The sequence below is a fragment of the Cheilinus undulatus genome, linkage group 18 (assembly GCF_018320785.1).
Source record: "Cheilinus undulatus linkage group 18, ASM1832078v1, whole genome shotgun sequence".
Taxonomy (NCBI): Eukaryota; Metazoa; Chordata; class Actinopteri; order Labriformes; family Labridae; genus Cheilinus; species Cheilinus undulatus.
The window spans coordinates 13,359,296-13,376,218 of NC_054882.1; the positions used below are offsets into that span (position 1 = coordinate 13,359,296).

A 16,923-nucleotide genomic window follows, 5' to 3' on the forward strand; every position below is an offset into this window, starting at 1 on the left:
GGCATGACATCTAAAATCTAACCCCACTTTTGCTCTTTTCTCTCTGCTCCGACAGTCAGTGCAATCGGTGATCTCTAACTTGCTCATCTCCCACATTGAGCTGCGATCAGAAGAGAGTCCAGACATCCAGGCCCATTCGCACCAGCGTAGTGTTGAGAAGGTGGTGGTTCCCCTGGGAGAGGCCCTTTCTGCTCAGCAGGCACGCTACCTGGGGGTAGGAAGAATACATTTTGCCTTATATGTAGCCTGAATCCTCCCTGGATTTTCTTTTCCAGAAATAAAGAAACTGGGGGTATTTAGGGGATGGCATGGAGGTAATTTTTTTATTCAGTGAGTCAAGAATATATCTGCTCTGTTTAGTGAAGGGGGGTTCTTTCACCAAAACAAAACAGCTATATTTAAACTGCTTATTTCTGTATTTGAACATTCTGTCTTTGGTGATGTTTGATTGGTTACATCATTCATTTACAGGACATGAGACCCTTTTCTTTAAGGTGCTCTGCTGCCCCCTTGTGGTCTCCCTTTACTTTCTTGTGTTTAAAAAGAAAGCCCTCAGCTTTAATCTGTTCCTCAGCATCACATGTTTTCCCTCTTGCTGTGTGGTTCAGAATAGGTCAGTTAATATTACATGGGCTGATTTGTCTTGAAAGAAGCATCCTGTCACCCTTGGTGGTCTGGATTTCGATGCTGGTGGATTGAATGTTTCTGGGTGTTTAACAGACCCTACATGCTCTCTCCCTATCACGTGTTGGTCCACTGTCTGAGTGTACTGTACTGTAAATGCGCTGTGTCCAATTGTTGGACAGCTAGAGTTTGATATCTGTATTTTGGAGTTAGACATATTGTTTTTAACTACATTCTCTCTGTTCTTGTTTCTCGGTTGTTTTAAATAAGAGATTTTCTTACTTTCTTACTTCACATTCTCCTCATACTACCCCTTTGACCACTTGGCATCTGCAGCCTACTTGTTGCACCCTACTTCCCACCGCCCTCCCTTAATTTGACCAGACGCCACACAAAATAGACTTAACACTGTACTCAGGTGTAAAATGAGCAGCCATTCAGGCAGACAAAAATGACCGTTCAGCAAATCATAAAAATGAACCAGTCATGCATGTTTTGTTTGGTGTGAGGCTCAGTTATGGGCTTTTCATTGAGTTTTTGGCCAGTTTTATCACAGACATTTGAGAGTATTCATCCATACAAACACTGAAATAGCCTCCTGTTTTCCAGGGACTCGGCTCTATGAGTTTGCTTGAGCATGGATGGAGCTTTTATAGACAATGTGTGTAAGTCAGTGAGCATCTAGGACACTGTGTTCAGGCCTGTGCAGAGATATCTGTCATAAAATATACACTCTGGGCTATTTTGAATTGCTTAGCTAGTCTAGGGCTTGAACTTTGAGGCATTGCATGCCATTTGAATATAAATTGTCCTACAGAAATCTGTACAATGGAACAAAATCAATTTCAGTATAAAATGCATGCAATGTTTTGTTCTGTTTCAAATGTATTACATTTTTATTACCTTTGGCTCACTTTTGGCAAAGTGAAACAGAGATGAATCAACTTCATCATGATGATGTACAACAGCCCAACAGTACCTCCATCAGTGTTCTCTATGTGCAGTAGACCGCACTCATACTCTACAATGTGTGTCTGACCTTACTGTAAGAACTCATCAGGTTACCATGCTCCAGTAACTGAGCCGCAGCTCTTCTTGTGAAGTGAGTTATACTATATATCTCAGAACATAGCAGGGTGTGAGCGCTTTTGTTTGCAACATTTGATCCCATAATTAGGGAGGAGTACCCAGTCAAGAATCCGGAGTGAGTTTGGTGGTTCAAAAAAATATAACTAGTTTGAGTCGAGACAGCCTCTTCTGCCTGTTTTTTGAAGGTGAAATGGTTTAGCTTTCATACAGACTGCTGTATTGTTGAATAAGTGGGGATAGGAATTCTTTATCATATGCATATGACACATTTCACATCACTTGAGGCTGTATTTGACCTGCTCTTTCCAAATAATATTGCTTATTCCAGTTCTTGGAAAGCTGAGTTCAATTCCTCTATCCACAACCAGGTCTGATTACTACAAGACCTGTTGAATCCAGAAATCCCCTAAATAGAACCTGTCAGACAAAGTGAAGTAGGCTACAAGATCTCAAAAACAAACGCATCATGCCTCGGGCCAGTTAAGAACAAATGAGAAACAAAGGGTTTGAAATCTATCTGTCTGGAAAAGGTTACAAAGCCATTTCCAAGGCTGTGGGACTCCAGCAAACCACAGTCAGAGCCATTATACACAAATGGAGAAAACTGGGAACAGTGGTGAACCTTCCCAGGAGTGGTCGGCCAACCAAAATGACTCCAAGAGTGCAATGACGACTCATCCAGGAGGTTACGAAAGAGCCCAGAGTGACATCCAAAGAACTGCAAGCCTCACTGGCCTCAGTTAAGGTCAGTGTTCATGACTCAACCATAGGAAAGACACGGGGCAAAAATGGCATCTATGGGAGAGTTCCAAGGCCAAAACCACTGCTAACAAAAACAAACACAAAGGCTCATCCCACAGAAACTTCTTCATGATCCCCAAGACTTTGGAGAAATATTCTGTGGACTGATGAGACAAAAGTTGAACTTTTTGGAGGGTGTGCGGCCTGTTAACCTGACATGCCAGATGGATGTGTTTCACACATCTATCTGGGAAAGCTTCAATAGGAAACGTTTGAGAAAAGGCAGAGGATTTGAAAAAAACTTGAAGTGTGATTGGATGAACGTTCTGTCTATCACATCTCTACGGGCCAATAAGAGCAACAAAACCTGTGACATAGCCGCTATCGAGCTGCGTGTGCGCAACTAGTGAGGAATAATGCGAAACATGGCGACTATAGACATGTAAGTACTCGACTTTTGTCGTTTTTACAAAAGAAAACAACTCACTGCTGTTCTTTGTTGTCAAGTTCTGATAAAACTGTTTTTTTTAGCAGCATCCACGCTAAGCTCTTCCTCCATAACTGCACCAGCTCTTGCCCATTGTCGCTGATTGGTCCTGTCACTTTCTAACCGGGCCCATACGGTTCAGATGGGAGCTTTGCAAGATGGATTCGCTTCGTGAAAAACAAGGAAACGGGCGTATCCATCTGCTTTGCAAGGTTAGCGGCCCATTACATCTGGTGTAAAAATAACACCGCATTTGATAAAAAGAACATCATGCCAACAGTCAAACATGGTGGTGGCAGTGTGATGGTCTGGGGCTGCTTTGTTGCTTCAGTAGTAGCAGTATGGTAGGCTACAGCTCTGGAAATGTCATCACGCTTTTTACATTGTTTTTTTTGTCTTATGACACTACACTGCTTCATGTCACTTGCGGTGATTGTCTTGATGCAGACGGCTTCAGAGGCTTTGGATTCTTGGTTTCAGCATGGAGTTTTACACTCTTTGCACTGCACTTTGTGCCGATGTGGTGGAAGAGATTCGTTGTGCTGGAAACTTTTGTTGCAACAGGATTTCAGGACTTTCTGCAGAAATCATTGTTCTGCTCATCATCTGAAACTTTAAACCATCCCAAAATAGCTGAACCAGAATTTTCCTTTTTGCTGACTAGCTCCTCTTCTCCTGTGTTGCTCCTGTCTTTCTCTGCATCCATGTTGTCTCGCTTGTTGCATACAGGTATTGTTGCTGTGAATGAGCAGGGGGAGGGGTGGGCTTTTATGTTTTGATTTTGTTCAGCAGGAGAGAGGAGGAGCAGGGTGACGAAGGACAGGCAGTGACACTAGAAGAAGACGAGGTGGCGGCTGCACGGAAGAAACATATAGCTTTATTTTAACTATATAAATATAATAGATGGATCATTTGAAAATGTATCGTTATATTTTAAAACCTTGGTATATCACCCAGCCCTAGTCTAGGTGAAGGTTTCCAGTGAAACCAAAGCCCTTTAGGGTAACAAACAGGCATTCTTCCTTTTAGTGCATTCATTGTCTGCACCAAAAGAGGGCATCAGGAAAAGGAGCATTTACTATTAAGGGCTCATTTTGGGGGGCAAAATGGTAAATAACATCCCATTGTCTAGTCCAACTCCTAACATCTGAGCACAGTATTACAGAAAAACCATCCTTATCTAGAGTTTGAATATACAGCTGCAAAATTAAATGGAAGAGCTCCTGAACATTGGGATTACAAGTTCTGTTCAGCTTTGTAGCTCTTGGGCATTCAGGATTAGAGATCTAAAATAAAAGGTGCTACATCCTCTTCACAAATCATTGCTTTCAGCAATAAAAGTAGTGGTTTTGACGACGCAGTGAATCTGCAGGGAGATATGAGCACGTCTCTCCCCAGCGCTGGACGACTTGTGGTGCTGACAAGTAAGGTGTTGCATTAAAATGCTTGAGTGTCGCTTTTTTTCACCACAGTTGAGTCATCAGCACAGAGCTTCACCTTCTGTTCCAACTGCTGTTATAGGACTCAGAACCTCTCTATTTTGGACACCTTGCCAGCATTTTCTTTGCTCTATCATCTTCTTTATTTCAAATAGGAAAAACAGCCTTCTCTGCAAAACATCCTTATTTAGAAATAGTTTAAGAAGAGTAAATCATTTTTGTAAAATCAGCTTAGTAATGGTAATCTAGCTCTCTGTGTCGAGTTATTTGGATGGTGTTTTCCTTCATTTGGCATTTTAAATTATAACAGTCTTCTACAGTTTTTTAGAGGCCTGCCATGCTATAACCTTTGGTGGTACTTTTTTTAATAGATACACAAGAGCTCTAAATGATCCATCAGAGCATAATAGCTAACATCACAGAAGAGACTCCTTGAAACCCTGGCAATACTGCAATATCAGGGTGTCAGAATTGTTGATACTTCATTACTTTTCTGTTCTATGCTTTAAAAAGGCACAATCTCTGCTTATTCAAAGACTGTGCTGGCTAAATTGTACAGAAACTTTTCAGATCTTTGCAATTTAGACATTATACTTTAATATTTGGTGCTAAGATTTATATTTTGTTGCTGTTGCAAAGCCGATGGATTGGCCAGATTCCATGTCCAGTCTGAAACCATTGTTCCAGGTCTGACTAATCAGAGTCATTTGAGAAGAATGAGGTGTTAGCCATGGGCAGGGCTTAGTTTTACTGGAAGTAGGTAGCAGTTGCTGACGTCAGCGTAGAGATTAGCTCAGAAGGGACTTTCTATGGTAGAGAAGATGTTTTCAGCTCTTCTCCCAACCTGCTTTGTTATTGTCTTGATGGAGAGTGCTCCTGGTGGACTCATTTACATACTATGTTTAAATCACTCCTGATTAAAACTAGATGGTTCTTGATACCTCTTAACTCCAACATCCAGTCCCTACAGTATAAGCCCCTGATACTGGGGGCTACAGGAGCCCCCAGTATCAGGGGGCTTATAGGGTGGTTGACGTGACCCTAGAATTTAAGAGGAAAGCAAAACGACCTTTGGTCATTTTATCTCCCTATCTGCTATTTGACATTTGTATTTAACTTAAACATTTTGTGTTTTAATTAGGACTCACAGCATTGATCACATGATTAATTAAGGCCCTTGATTAGTTCATTCAGTTTTTTGATTGCATGCTTTTTGTCCCATTCTGCACACTTTGATTAAGTGTGTCTCCCTGCAGCCGCAGTGATGTAAATTAAGTCCAACACTGCTCCTCAATGGCTCATTTCACTCTAAAATTTCAAACAGCTCAGTGGACAAGCTCCTTTTTCCATGATTCAGTTAATGCCATAATCATCAATCTACCTAAAGTTCCTAACAGGAAGGGTAAGTAAGTAAATTAGTTCAAAGTTCAAAACAACAGAAATATGGAACATTCAACTGTTTTTAATGCAAAATATTGGAATTTGAAATTGGAGAGATTCATCAAGATAAACTACAGAAATTTAGAAATTCTTTGTGATTTAAAATGTAACTGTTTATCAGCCCTAGCTGTTTAATATTCTCCCCCAAGTTTCTTCATTTCTGGGCTTATAAACAGGTCTCCATCAGCAACATAATGTCATATCTCTTACATTAAATCAATACCACTCTCTTTTTCTTTCCTTGTTCTTAATTCTAAGGCCTATGTCATGGGTCTTCATGGATTAATGACACATTCATACATTTACACAGAGGATATAACATTAGTTACCTCTCACTGGCTAGTTTAAGACTGTAAACAAACAGAAAAAAGTAGAACATTCAAAACAACCACATCCGGGATGACTGAGATTTTATTTTAAAATATAGTGAAGATAAACATACGTACTTCTTTCATTCTGAATTAATAGACTCTCATAGATTGGTGATAAACATTAAAAACAGTTTGAACTAGAACAGAATTTAGGTTTTCTTCTATTTAAAAAAAGAGTATGATCACAGTAGAGATATTCTCTGTGCTCTGTCTTTTCTCGGATGCATCTCCTCTACTCAGCAACAGTGGCATTTGAATGAGTGAATGCATACTCACTAACATTAACACAGAGTAGCAAGTAGAAAGAGCATGAAAAAGGTACAAAGGTAACTATTTCTGTGTGTGAGTGGACTGGAAACATGAGGAATGCATTGACTTGTCTATAGAGAAAAGGATGTGTGTAATATCCAACTTCATGATTGTCATTCAGCAGTAAAACCAGTGAGTTTTCAGATGTTGGTCTATAGAAGTGTGGCATTTGTTTTAACCTGTTTGTGAAACTTTACATTCATACAAACACCTTTGAACATGTTTTGTTCATACGTGTTTGCTTTTTAGATTCAGGCCTTGTTCAGACTGCATGGTTTCTAAAGATGCGTCTCAGACCGGGCGATGTGGGTGCACAGGTCTGATTTTGTTGTAATGGCGGTGTAAAATCCTGAGCAGAATCCACGTTGCTTCAAGCAGTCCGTGGACAGGCACTGAAATAAACTGACAGTGCAAGAAGTTGTGAAGAAGTAGCTCAATTTCACTAGCGTATATCTTTACTGATGCCTATCTTGTTAACAGAGCGAACATTTTAATATCAGATCTGATCAATAAAAGTAGATAGTCTGTCTTTAAGATCTAGTTTTAACAAAAATCTGGTTTGTTTGCAGTCCGAACAAAGCCTTAGTGTCAGCTATTTTATTGAGCTTATATATGGTGAAAGCCACATAATCTAGTCTGGATGTTGCAGATTAATTTGGTTGTGCTGCATGCTGCAGATCCCTTCCCAAACCCAGCATATCAGCTGCTGGATTGGGTTAGGCAAGAGGCCCATGATCTTTAATAACTGTCTTGTTAATTGTGGGTTATCTGGCATATATTGCACTTATTGTTGAAACAGTAAATATGCAGTGCCACATGATCACATAGACTTTTACCGTGTAGTGAATTGTGAAGCCCAGAGATAAAGAAAACAGCAGATCAACACTGACATGAAATCACCCCAGCAAGCTAAAAATAACATTTTTTTTCTGTTGTGCATTGACCTTCACCCCACATGACAGAACACTGTAGCTGTGCAACGAAACAGACAGGGAGCATATAGATAAGGCTGCATGTTCATTGGGAACCTGCTTCCGCTGCGGCAAGACAGGCTGTTGCACATTTTTCTGACACCGATCAAAGGTCACTATGTTCACAAAGCGCTGAGAGATCAAATGATTTCAACTTTAAACAGGAGAGGGATGCGGGTAGGGAGGGATGTCTGAAGTCATCTCAGTGTGAGAGCAGAAGATGAATGCTATGCTCATTTGTAGCATCTGGTCATGTCTGTGAGAGGATGCCAGTTCAGTTCTTAGGGGTGAAACAACGATGGATCTTTATGAGCATGAATGAAAATTCAATGAGAGTAAAGCTAAGGGCTAGTTTTTATTTCAAGCCCCATCTCATCTGGAGTGTGATGGGCTGGTGGTTGTTTCAGGTAGAAGTGGTGGCTAAAGAGGATGTTGCACCTGAGGCTGTAGCTGAGCTGCGGCAGTGTTAAGGGAGTCTTTATGAGGCTCAAGGGTCACAAGGTAGGATGCTGCTTAATCCTCTCGTCCTTTAGGGTCGTTCAAGGAACCAGATCTCATTCTGGCGGTGGCTATGAGCAGGGTTGGTGTAGCCGGCCACGATGAACGAGTTGTTGATGCACACACCCGGGGAGTCTAGTAGTTCAGCCATGGTGGTGATCTGATCAAGGATGGTCACTTCATTCGTGGGACCAGTAAAGGGCCTGGAAGAGATAGGGAGTGGTGGGTTAGCACAAGGCATTACATTTGAATTTCAAAGCCAAGCAGGTAAATAGGCCAACTGTTAATTACAGCACCACTAATCAATGATTAAAACCATCTTTGTCCAAATACATGCTAGTTAACAAGCCACTGTAGCAGTCTTTTTATCCTATTCTTCACTGACCTCGTGTATACAGTAGTGGCGGGCCAGATCTCTATGACAATTTCGTTGTCAGTAGGCTGTGGGGGCTGGGCCTGATGATAATCAGGAAGGAAATAGGCCACAGTGACATCATGGGACATCTGAGTGCGTGTCTCATCTGTGCGCACCACTGTGACAATGGGGAGCGTCATGCCCAGGTAGTCACCTAGACATGTGTAAAGAAAATGGTAAATAACCTATCACTGTAAAAAAATACCGGAGGTATTCATCAACAAATAAAGTAAAAACAAACCTGAGGTTTATCTTACTTACCTATTGAGTTCTGCTGACAGATGTATCTCATTATCCTCATAAACCCGTAGCAGATGCTCTGTTCATACGTGTCCTCATGCATTGTTATACAAGCCCAGTGGCCCTTTTCATATTGGCGTTTCTCATACAACAGCTCCCCACACTGAAAAAGAACAAATGACGAAAGACAACACTAAGTTATAAATTTAGGCACTCATGACACTGTGTGAAATTGAATTAAGTCTTATGAAACTTTTTTCTGTAACATTTGGTTTTGTAACTGTAGAATACCAATGAGGGTGCCAACAAATGTTCTGACTAGTGACTGGAAAGCTAAGTGCTGTCTAGAAAATGTGTAAAAATACATCCCACTCAACTCTTGTGGCTTAAAATCATTCACGATGTTCAGAGTTTTGGCCTTGTGAGGGCAGCCAAGGAATGACACAGAGCTCAAAGTGAGAGTATTCTTCCATCAGATTTACAGTAAGGAGATGTTTTGCAATTTTTTTTGGCAAATCTCTATTTTCTATCTATTTTTAAGAGGTACATGTTTAAGCCTCAAGGCAGTAAATATTCATTAGGTGGAATTTTATCTTTGGGTTATGACAGTGGATCAATCAAACAGACCTGAAATACTGGCTTAAATAACAATTCCCTATGTCCCAATATGTATGTGTGTATTATTCAGATATTATAAATTCATACTTGCCTTTCCTGAGGATTACAGGGCCGTATATCAGCAAGAACCTTTTCAGTTCAGTGTCTAAACATTCAAGTTAATGTTTTACTGGAGCTGTATCTACCTGGCTTATCTTGTTTTATTTCCCCAAAGGTTGTTGTAGTTATGATCAGTCTTCATCCTCCTGTCTCAGCTCTGTGTTGTTAACACATAACAGAGTATAATGACTGACAAAGGATCACAAAACTGCCATCTAGTGGTCAAAGGCCTAATCACAAGCTTCAGTTTTGCCACTACAAGCCTTTAGCATATCAATTTACTAAAATTGCAAAATACTTTAAAGAACCTATACAGTAAAACAAGACATGCCATGGTGTTACTGACGTATCTATAGCTTTATTCTGCTTACTGGGTACATGCAGTGCTTTAACAAGGCACTGAAACTTGCTCTAAGAATAGGGTGCCACGTCCTTTGTTTAACCGGAGTCTCCCGCCAAGTTCTATGAACTAATTAACTCCAGTTAAACCAATTAGCCCTCTTTATTTATACGGTCCCCTAAGGAGTTTAAACAGCTTACTGTAGTGGGTGACATGACCATCTAGAGGATAATAAATAGCAGCTGACCCATGCATACTCTCACATAAGATCTGTTTATGAATAAATTGTGATAATAATGCCCCTTATTGTCTGAATTTTATGTTTGTTTGGCCTGATAGAATTTACTGTGTTAGATCCTACACTTGCAGAGATTTTCAGGCAATCCCAGGAGAAAAGAATTCATTTATGGAAAATGTGCTACCTGATATAAACAAAGAAATGCAAGATGTTTTCACCAGCTAATATAGCTTGGATGTTGAGCTATTTTGCATATGAGCTCCATGCACTTGACTGTCCTGTTGTGTTGGCTGCAGCTCTCTGCAGAACAGGTTTTCATGCAAGAGCTAAATTTGCAATTCAAGTTCATGGTGCAAGTACTATTACATTTGTCCACATAAATCTAATGCATAGCAAAACAATGTTAACATATCATCAATTCAATATAAGACATGGAAATAAAGAAAAATCAGACTGCTGGAGTTGTGGCCATAGAAGTATGGTTTGGATAGATACCTTCTCTTTGCGGCCGAGCAAAGTGAAAGGGATGTGTTGTCTCTGACTGCGTCCTTGATTGTTGCTGGTTAACAGTTGTATGGGCTCTGCCATATCTGTCAATGGATAAAAAACATAATAAGGTCAGTTAAACCGTTGTCAGACAAGGAAAATTTTATGAAGCCAAACAAATGTACTGGCAATTGTTTGCTTTTCCAAAAGGCAACTTTTTTTTGTAAAACAAACCTCAAGTTTTCTTGACACGCTGTGTTGTGAGCCCGCATTAAGGCGATTAAAGTTTGTTAGAGCACACGCTAACGGTGACAGAATATTACTTCAACATATTACGCATTTAGACGATACAAAAACAGGTACTCACAAATATCTTTAACTTACATCATATCTACACTTTCGGTGCCCTGCATCGAATTTAAACCAAACATTTTCAATTTCAGTAATCTGCTAGCAGGCAGGCTTGGTAGTTTGTGTGGGAAAAGGCTGCCAGATGGGCAGAGCTCTGTGCCAGGATGTCGCAGAGAGTAATGTTTATTGGAGCTGATGGAGGGAACACTGACTAAAGCTGCCCAAGGCCAGATATAGAGTGGAATTAACAGGGAGGAACTACAGCAGTAGCTGATTCTTTTGAATTAATGGGACACATTCTACATTTTACCAATATTTAATGGACTTGATAGTATTTCATGCATCAACAATGCGAATTATCCATTATGAAGCCTTGCATTAATAACTTTTTGGCTATAAAATTTATGCTGCTTGACCTCAGTTGCACTTTAGTCATGCAAATCCATACAGTTTTCATTAAAACGAACCAGCACTGACATGCTTTTTTAGAATAAATGCTCCTTGGTCAAATGTAACATTAAGGTCAATCAAGGTGACCCCAATTCAGTCAGATTTTGTCAATCAATACCACAGAGAACAACTGGGTCAGCAGGACCTGCAGTATTTAGATCAATCATTTGACAACCAACAAAGCTGCTGGTTGGTGCTTGAGTGATAGTGTGGCAACCGCAGCCGAACTAAGAGATCTCATGCAATTAAGGCTACTCTCTAATTAACCGATCACTAGGAGGAGTGTCTCATCATGGATAATGAACGCATGTGTTTAACAGGAAAATATCACCTGTCAATTTCTGTGTGTGTGCCCTCAATAAAAGAAATGCACACACCACTGCTTAAGTGGGCTTATCAGCACATACAGGCACACCCTGGCAAACTCATCAGTTTCTATGGCAGCACCTCTGAAGCGCTCCATGTTGACGCAGAACAGTCAACACAGAGCGCACAGTAAACACGCACGCTTGTTTTTTTTCCACCTGAGCGAACTGATCAATACAAGCTGTGGTCACGTACCATTGTTAGTCTAGCTTCTGTTCAAATAACCTACGGTCACAATGTTCCTCTTGATAATCCCTGATAACATGTAGTTTAAATCTGTTCTTTTTTAAATCTGCTCTTTGGTGATGATGCATTCAACCAGCCTTCCTTAAAGACTGCTGCATCATCCATAGCTGCGGAACTTTCCAAACAGGTCTTTTAAAAATACTGTAAACATTGCAGAGAAGGGCTGGTTCCAGAGAGGGTGTGGAAGAATCTAAGCGTAAAGCCTATTTGGAGCTTTTCTAGGGTTTAAATTTACACAGTACACTTCACTATAAACCACAGCCATCAGACAGGTTAGTTTCAGTAAAAATGTGTAGAACACCTTCATTTTTCTCTAAAATCAGTCTGTAGACACTCCAGATGAGTCACCGGGTGGACTAGCTCCAAACTAAGAAGCCCAATGTGGTTTCACTTTGGATGAATTACTTCATTAAATGGAATCTAGAGCTACTTTGCTTCAAGCACATTATAGGGTGTGTGTTTCTAAGAGCGGCCATAAAATTTGCCAACCACTGCTAGGAAAGGACGGCCTCACAATATAAATGTTTACTTAGATTGGCAATATGCAGTAATGGGAACAGAGTACAGAAACGAGTTCATCAATCTGGGTCAAACCCTATTTGAAAAGAGAAATTTAAGCAGTTTTGTTAGATTAATGTGGAAAAATAAGCTTGAATTTATTGTACTTTGCAGAAAAAAAAAGATTTAAATTTGTTTTTGGCTTCTTGTGTGCATTGATGCTCCATAGTGATGAAGCAAGCTGAAGACGTCTGTTATTATCTGTTTATTTCACTTTGGTTCAGCTGCAAAACACACAACTCTTATCTTGTTTATAAGCTCAAGGATCTTTATGCATCTGTAGCGGTTATCAGCTTCTCTGACCTCAAAATCATGAAAGACTAAAATCAAAGTCTTTAAAGAGACTTAGTGATGTACAAATGCTGTCAAAAGTTTGGATATATTTCAATTTCTGTCCACAGCTTACTCCCAGTTTGTTTTCTAAATATAATTCAGTGAAGTTTCCGAATCCATCATTACAATACAACGGCAGCCAAAAATCTTCATCCAGATGTTTTTGGACATCTTTTTCACAATTTTCCATCCAATTTCAAGGACCTCATTGCTGGAACGACCTGCTGAGTCATATTAGAAACAGCACCAATCCAAGAAAAAAACTAAATATGGACCACTTAAGCACCTCTTAATCACTCTCTTGAAATTTTTTGTAATAATTTGTAGCATTTTAATTATTCATCTGAATGTCCACAGGAACACTCGACAATCCACTGTGCTTCTCCTGCATTGCTGTTTTTGACTTGCAACTTTTCATGCACTGCATGCAAATATCTCATAGCTTAAAGTGAAACAATCACTGTTAATTCACTTATTGCAAGCACTGAAACATATCTATGCTTTGATAAAATAATTCCTTCGTCTTGCTTCAATCTACAAGCTGCTGCAAGCAAAAGAGAGGGAGGGAGAGAAAGAGCACAGCATACATAGGCAGGAGTTTGTCTGCTTTTCTGGTACTTTCTAAAAATTATTACAGAATTTTGGGCCTGTTTTGTAACTGAGGTATTGAAACAGCCCTGATAAGGTTTGATTTGTATTCAAATCAAATTAAGTAAATAATCTGGATCTTGACAACCCTAAGAATCGGGGTTTTACAACATAAACCATTAAATGTATTAGTCTAGATCAGTGTCAAGTGCCCTATATTTGTTTGCACAGCCACCCACTGTTTGCTGCAAGCTGCAATGACACTTGCTGACATGGATACCATTGAAACAATATAGCTTGTATTTCTTTTCAGCATTTTTATCATGCTGGACTTATCTTGGCAGCATTAACGGTGTCCAGGTTGCTTGAGCTACCCTGAGCTAATTAAACAGCTCCAACTGTTGGCAAAGTAGAGCTCCCACCTCTACCCTGCCCTTCTCACTCCATCTCAATTAGCGCAAAGAAGTTTACTGTGGCCTTGACCTGTGTACTAAGCTACAGTACTGTAGCCCAGGACTTAGCAACAAACACTACCAGAACAGGCAAGGTAGCTAATCCCCCCACCAAGTCAGTCCAAAAGCACAAGCAAGCGATTTTAAACCTAAGTCCTCAATTAGAGCTGTGGTCTGATGGCAGGGGAAGTAGGATGTGCCAGTCTGCATTACTGGATTCTCAGCAGGCAACTTGTTGGAGGACAAATTGCCCATTCAAGTGGTTTTAACTTGGACTGAGGGTGCACAAAGGGACTGGAGGGACTAAACAATTTATTCTCCATTGAATAATTCTCATTTTCGTCTTGCACTGCAACTTTTTAGCCTTTCAGACATCTGAGAAGACTTGTTTTTGGCATAATAAATGGCTTTGGTGGGTCATGTCTTACAGGCATTTTGAATTGAAGGGCTTATGGAAAGTTTGGAACAGTCAGAGAGTACACAAGTTAATCTAATAGAAAAGGCTCACTTTGTTGTCTCTTGTGTCTACAAGAAGTCAGATATTTGATATTGCACGTTATTGCTGTGAAGCAGAAATTAATCCGGTAAATGTGGAAGTTTTACTTAGTATAAATGGGTCCAGTGTTAAGGTTTTTGTGTCCCAGCTGTTAACAGTAACTAGATGGGATAAAGAGTTCAAAACTGACTAGAGCGCTGTTCTTTTTAGGTGCTTCATGTTGACAATCGAGAAATCGATTTGTTATTGAAAGCAGAAGAAGAAACTTAGACTGATCTCTTACGTTAATCCCTTGGAAGTATCAGTGACCCAAGTTAAGATTTATAGTGGACTGGTCATGCTGAGGCCTTATTTAGTTCAGGGGTCACAAGGCCCTTGAGTGTCCTGTGCACCTTCCTAACAGATTTATGCACGTGCAAATACTAACTCATGAGTATTAGGAGCAGAAACTGTCTACTAAGGGTTTTCTTAATTGCATTATCATTGCATTTTCAAGCAAAACATAAACAGCAAAATGCTTAAAAAATGCTAGCAGGCAGCTCTCTTTATGGAAGCCATGTATCTGTAAAAGAGTAGGCAAAGTGTCGCCACTGACTTACCAAAATGAGCCATTTTAAAGTTTTCTTCATTTTGACAACAAGGTGCATCATAAGCCTTACAAAAAGGAAATAAATTACGGATGCATGATATTTGATTTTTGCCTATATCCAATATTTACAGATTCCTTTTAGCTGACAGCCATTTTTAAAAGTCTTTCAGACATAAAACTTCAGTTCTTTGAACACAATTTAAGGTTTGAGGGTGAACAATGCATCACACTTCAGTCCTCACAACACTTTACAGTTTACAGAATTAGGATAAATAAAGAAAAAGACCTAAACTGACAACTTAACTGTAGGTCCAGTCTAAAACGTATTAGTATACAGCCATATGCTGATATCCACAGTCAAAATAATGGCAAAAAATTTGACTGTGAATGCCGATACTGATATCTGGCCAATAATATTGTGCATCCCTCAAATAAATCCCATTATTTCCTTTCTTGTTGGATTGTTTTCTGTAGGATACATTTCTTTTCTACTTCATCTACATTATTAGTCTTATTCTGCCTTAATAACACAATTACCCTACCACTACTAGTCTGTGCGGACTTAATTTATATGGCAGATAAGGACAAATACCTATGATTTGTGTCGTCTGCATCTGTGTGTTGGCTCTGCTGATTTTCCAGGCTTTGTAAATGCTATGAATGAACTGAAGAAATGCTAAGATTCCTTACTTCCCTGTGCTTTTGATTTTGGCTTTCTGGGAGCCAGCATAAAGTGTGTCAGAGGATTTTCCCCCATTGAATCCAGTTATGGAAATATTTACACCATTGACAACAGACCTTTATTGTAAAGGGGGTCAAAGACTCAGTCTGCAGACTTTTGCCCACTAAAACGATGCTCTTGTTAGTAATATTTGATCTTTATTATTTCTTATCACTGTGGTATCAATCCAAATCCTAGGAGGTCATTCAAGCCTGCGTGCAGCTTGTTGTTGCTGTTATATAATAGTTTGGGCCTCCATATTACAACAGGTCTTAAAACTAGTAGTAACCTTAACTGAACTGCAAAGTTTTGCCTTGGATTAATAGCATTAACTTAATAGGTAACTCTATAGTGTCAGGGTTCAAACTCAGAGCAGGGGCATGTTTTTCTACCTGGAACACGTTTATCTGTTTGCCTCGCTGGAAAATAGGTCAATGTACAAAGAGGAATCAACTAAGGAAGTTTAGCCAAAGTAAATTCGCTTAAGTCAAACAGATGTTTAATTTTATTTTAATGTAAACTTTAAAGTTAATACCCGCAAAAAAGGAAAACAGCGCTGCGACAAAATGTTAAGGCTAAAACTTCAGTTATATTTTAAGCTAACGTTAGCACGCTAACAAAGTGCTTCCCTCAGTATGTCTACGTTATTTTCTCGTGGTGTTTACAATAGTTCGTTTCTTTCTTTTTTTTTTACCTTGAGCAACTTCCACTTGGTGTCCCCTCGCCACGTCCTGCCAATAATGAAGCAGTCGGTCCTGATCTTCGTCGTCCTCCATGTTTTCTCCCTCTTCTTCGAGGCTGCCATTGCCCGAGTCTGACAGTTGGTCCTCCGAGAAGGACTCCAGGTCCTCCAGTGTGATCATCCCGTGTCGGTCGGGCCCGCTCCTTTCACTGCCACCGCCGCCATTCATTTGACAGCCACCTCGGTCCATTTCTTCACCTGAGTCTTGTACCTGCCGATGGAGAATAGCTCTGAAGGTTGACCGGTGGTGAAATGCTAAGATTACTGAGAAACCCCCACTTATTTTACGCTTCGTTTACTCTTGGCCGCCGAGTTGTTCGTCCAGATTGGGACTAAGGTTACTTTCTGGTCGACAAACCGCGCATTATGAAGCTTTCCTCGACTTGCGAAGCCATATTCATGTTCTAAACATGATATCGTTTCTTTAATGAGCCATACTCTTCCGACGGTTGTACTTTTTAATCGACAAAAACAAAGAAGAAGGCGCCCCCTTCGCCAGCGCGGAGCCGACTGACGCCTCCCTCTTTGTAGCCGGAGGTGAATGCGATGTTTACAGGAGATGAGGGCGGACCACGTGACGCTGCGGGCACCCCACAGACCCCACCCCTTCCTGCTGCTCGAGACGA

The 16,923-nt window shown here is 40.2% G+C and overlaps 2 protein-coding genes across 2 annotated transcripts in view; one reads left to right on the top strand and one right to left on the bottom strand.

Moving 5' to 3' along the window:
• Positions 1-16,923, top strand: part of fancm (FA complementation group M) — a 70,293-nt gene that overhangs the window by 2,321 nt on the left and 51,049 nt on the right. The window contains exon 4 of the mRNA XM_041812534.1: positions 56-214. Within this exon, the coding sequence (XP_041668468.1) occupies positions 56-214 (159 nt within the window). The remainder of the gene's footprint in view (positions 1-55; positions 215-16,923) is intronic.
• On the bottom strand, positions 6,214-16,826 carry soul3 (heme-binding protein soul3). Its single transcript, XM_041812535.1, has 5 exons — positions 16,250-16,826; positions 10,415-10,509; positions 8,646-8,787; positions 8,355-8,538; positions 6,214-8,172 (listed from the first exon to the last, which is right to left on the bottom strand). Exons 1-5 carry the CDS (start codon positions 16,485-16,487, stop codon positions 8,001-8,003), a joined length of 831 nt encoding a protein of 276 aa, XP_041668469.1. The 5' UTR covers positions 16,488-16,826; the 3' UTR covers positions 6,214-8,000.

Excerpts from the sequence above, each read along its gene's own strand:
- soul3 (XM_041812535.1), bottom strand. The coding sequence starts at position 16,487 with ATGGACCGAGGTGGCTGTCAAATGAATGGCGGCGGTGGCAGTGAAAGG. Across the intron at positions 8,539-8,645 it reads CTGTCAGCAGAACTCAATAG|GTGACTACCTGGGCATGACG; the intron begins GTAAGTAAGATA and ends ACACATGTCTAG. Across the intron at positions 8,173-8,354 it reads GCCACTACTGTATACACGAG|GCCCTTTACTGGTCCCACGA; the intron begins GTCAGTGAAGAA and ends TATCTCTTCCAG.